The sequence below is a fragment of the Oryzias melastigma genome, linkage group LG2 (genome assembly GCF_002922805.2).
Source record: "Oryzias melastigma strain HK-1 linkage group LG2, ASM292280v2, whole genome shotgun sequence".
NCBI classification, from domain to species: Eukaryota; Metazoa; Chordata; class Actinopteri; order Beloniformes; family Adrianichthyidae; genus Oryzias; species Oryzias melastigma.
This window is the reverse complement of record NC_050513.1, coordinates 4948131-4952161: the sequence shown is the minus strand read 5'-3', so window position 1 is coordinate 4952161 and position 4031 is coordinate 4948131. Positions and strand designations below refer to the sequence as shown.

At 42.9% G+C, this 4031-nt stretch overlaps 1 protein-coding gene and 1 long non-coding RNA gene across 7 annotated transcripts in view; one reads left to right on the top strand and one right to left on the bottom strand.

Annotated features, from left to right (window-relative positions):
- LOC112160028 overlaps nucleotides 1–4031 on the top strand; it is a 375093-nt gene that overhangs the window by 168374 nt on the left and 202688 nt on the right. The gene's annotated exons all lie outside the window — the stretch shown is intronic.
- The window catches only part of LOC112160027 (E3 ubiquitin-protein ligase Midline-1), a gene marked incomplete in the record, with an annotated part of 85905 nt that overhangs the window by 28718 nt on the left and 53156 nt on the right, over nucleotides 1–4031 (bottom strand). The window contains 1 exon segment of the mRNA XM_036215460.1: nucleotides 1882–2675. Within this exon segment, the coding sequence (XP_036071353.1) occupies nucleotides 1882–2607 (726 nt within the window).

Genomic DNA, 4031 nt, shown 5'->3' with positions numbered 1-4031 from the left:
TAATTAAGATCCAAAATCTTTAAAGAAAACAAGTTAGTAAACAAGTAATACTGTGACATGCAGGTGATGTTTCTGAATTAAGAAAAAAAAATGGATTTAACAAAATATTCTAAAAAAAAATAGTCAGAATTCCTTAAAAAAAAAAGACCCTGAGAACCTTCAATACCATCAATGGTTTTAGATCTTCTGGAATAATCTACTGGTCAGGTTCTTGTTTCCTGCTGATTTCTTGCCAGAACACAACGAATCCAGTTTGGTTTTTGTGACAAAAGGAGGGAATAACTGTCACTGTCCTGATCCACCCAGGCAGAGGAGCAACTAACTTCTTATTATCGTTTACTAACGAACTCCAATCATTATTAAAGCAGCAACATGATTCTGATTTACAATCTAATACTGGAAAGAACCGATCTCCTTTGTCACATCTGTCCTTATGGCTATATAGACTCTCTGTGGGCCAAAAATGGTCAACTCATGAAAGGTCAAGGTCATAGAGCACTCGGTGAGACCGTAGACCTTGCTTTACAAACAACGACCTCCTGTAGACACATCAATGGTACATTCAGCTTTCATGACGGGCCTTGAGGTGATTGTACGAACCACAAAGGAACCACAAGACACACCCTTCCCTTTCTACAACCCAAAACCCTACAGCACCCATTGGGTCAACCCCGTATGTGATTAAAGTTTAAGGAGATTTCATATTCTTGCTAAAAACCCCAAATATGCCCGTGTCTTTACTGAGCCTGAATCATGAGGAATTCAAAAGTAGTACTCATGTTTTATTCACGTTATGACGGCATAAAGTTGGATATCACAGAAGTTCTACTCAACTGTAGGAAAATCTAGCCTGAGTAAATACTATTACCTCGTTTCCACTGAGTGGCCCAGACCAGATCATTCTGGACTAGACCAGTACGGTCTTTTGAGCGTCTTCATTTTAGGATGGACCCATTAAGCCAGACCCATTTGTACCAATTTTGGTCCCCCGTTGGTTGTAGGGCCATAGAAAAATGGAACAAACCAGTTAGAGTGGAGCTACGGTCGTAACACTATGAAACCCACTGATTTGTGGAAAGCTATTCCAACAACAGCAAGCGCTTTTCCCGACTCAAGATCCAAACTGAAGGTTTCAGCTGTTTTCTTCTTCACCTCCTGCAATCTTCTTGCAAAGAATAATACATTCTTAGATACGTTCACAGATACGTCATCGGTCGACACCCTGCATCCGTCTTGATGGTCGGACCGTTCTAAACTGGCTAGGACTGGTTCGGTCCGCTCAGTGGAAACGAGGCTTTTGTAGACCTAAAGATTTAAGCAAAATTTTCAATTTCCTTTTGCCCAAACTGAAACTTTTCCATTAAAAAAAGGAAAATCTGAACACATAGTTTTTTAGAGCTGCTAGAAAAAAACAAATTTGTTCTTCCAGCTTACATCATGATAAAACATATGAGTCTAATGTCTCCCTTTTGACCAGAAAATGAGCTACAGCTGTGCAAAAGATGTTTTCAGACTCAAGAACCACCATAAGAAGTTAATAAAAAGCAGTTTAAGGTTCTTTGCACACATGTACGAGTGACCTGCAGCATCATTCACCGTCATTAAAAGCAAGAGTCTGAGTATGCTAATTTCTTAATTAATTATTCAGGAGAGATAAGTCACCGTGAAGATATTAAATCAGACTGATAATCGACTTAGATACCTGGGTGAGGATAATAGGAAACTGCAAACTTAAGAGCAGGGTGGAATCAAAGTTTCAGATTGATTAAATGTGTAAGATAAAGCTGTGTCGTTATCTGTGATTAGATCTGGGCAAACCTGTCCTAAGGCAGCTGGGAGGTTTAACTCAAAAGACTCAATTAGTTATTTTACGGAAGTTACCTTGAGTTTTTCGTAGCGGTCGCTCAGTGCTGCCACCTGGTGGTCTCTGTGCCGGCCGACCAGCTTGCACAGAGAGCAGATGAGCTGGTCGTCGCTGACGCAGTACATGTTGACCTTCTCCTCGTCGTGCTCCAGACACTGGAGCCCCCGGAGGTGCGAGTCGGGCATGGGCTCGATGAGCCGGTGGCCCGTGAAGGGCTTCTTGTTGGGGTGCGTCGCCCGGAGGCACTCCTCGCAGTACGACACCTCGCACGTCACGCACGTCTTGACGGCGTCCTGCGGCGGGTCCTGCTCGCAGAACTGGCACTGCACCGGCTCGGGAGGCGAGCCCGGGTTGGACATGGCGGCGCTGACGGGGACCAGCGCCAGGCGGTTGCTGCTCTCCTCGCAGGGGGAGTTGGGCCCGCTGTGAGGGGCCGGCAGCGGCAGAGGCAGAGAGAGTCCGGCCGAAGACGAGGCCCTCTGGACTCTGTCGATGATGTTCTGCAAGGTGACGTTTCTCTTGAGTCCCTCTAGTCCGCGCTCAGGACTCAGGGAAATGACATATCTACAGGTGGGGCACTGGAAGGCGCCGATATTCTGAACGGACTCGTTGGTGGCGCAGTGGGAGACGAGGATGCGGTGGGCGCAGCCGAAGCACAGACTGTGGGCGCAGGGGAGCAGTAGAGGGTCTTCGAAGAGCTCCAGGCAGATTGGGCAGGTCAGCTCTGATTCCAGAGTGTCCATCCTGCTTAGAAGAGGCCAGGCGGGACCGGGCGCAGCGTCAGCGAAATCCAGAAGAGCCGCTCAGCTGTCTGAAGGCCACAAACGGGGAGATAGGAGGAGGAGGACAGAGAGGGGGAAAGGAACAGCACAGGGATCTGTTATTAAATGGTGCAAAACGGCTTACTTTTCGTCGCATTCTTTAGAGGCTTTCAGTCTCAGTGGAGCCCGACCAAAGCGTGGACCTTAATAATGCTGATCTTTTATGTTTGCTGTGACAACTGAGCTGGAGAAACTGTCAAACCCGGAAAAATAGACGCCCAGGAACAAATTTATTTGAAGGCAGAGAGGGCGGTGGTGTCATTCACCGTGAAGCAGTTGCTGAGCAAACTGTCAAAATGCATTTTTGTCAGCTACACATGCTGAGCTCCCAATTTTACATTACAGTTTCCAGGAAAATGTCTAAAACTGAGTATAGTTTTGGAGTTTTCCATCTCCAAAAGACCAATTGCTACAGCAGAGTTAGTAGGGACATCCACACTTCAGTACTGTGTTGTACAACTAAAGAACATGTTAAGAAATGTGAAACTATAGCCCTAAAATGTAGCCAGATTATCTCAATTGATTAAAAAAAAAATTAAAAATGACACCTTCCAACATCGAATTCTGCTAATGCGCTAGTAGCTGTTAGCATGCTTTAACAACACACATTTTTTAAGCGTTTCTTTGTTTCTTTACATACATATTATGTACATATTATGTTTATTAATTGAACATACTCACTACGGCTCTACAACCAACCCAACTGATCTAAAGCGATATAAAAAACCTCTAAAATCTAATACCGCTAATGTACTATCAGCTGTTAGCAGTCACCCCTTTAAAACTCAAAAATATTAGATAAACCTTCTACCTACATGTAGCCCACATTTTATGCATATATATTTTATGTATATATGTATATATAAAATCTTAAAGCAGAAAGTTGCAGCACAGTTTCCCACATATCAAACAAAGCTAATGTGTCAACGTGCTAGTACCTTGACAGCAGATTTTGTTTGGTAAAACTTATTCACTACTTGGTTGTTTATACTCTGTGGCTAGTATATTCTAGATTTAATACACTGTATTAAACCTTAAATTTTATAATGATGCAAAAAACTAAATTTTTGTTCGCAATGTCAATCTGAAAAACTACAGGGCCCCTAAAGGGACATCGAAATTTTTAAAAAAATTGAAGTAAAAAAATGTTTTTTTTTTTTTGAATAACTATCTGTCTATCTGAACTGTTTTGTTTTGTTTCTAAAAAATAAAGTAAAAAACTTTTTTTTTCCTGGTTACTAACTGGTGTGCACCAGATAGTAACTAGTGTGAACGAATTACCATCTGGTGAGCACCAGTTACTATCTGGTGAGCACCAGTTACTATCTGCTGAGGTCCATTTACTA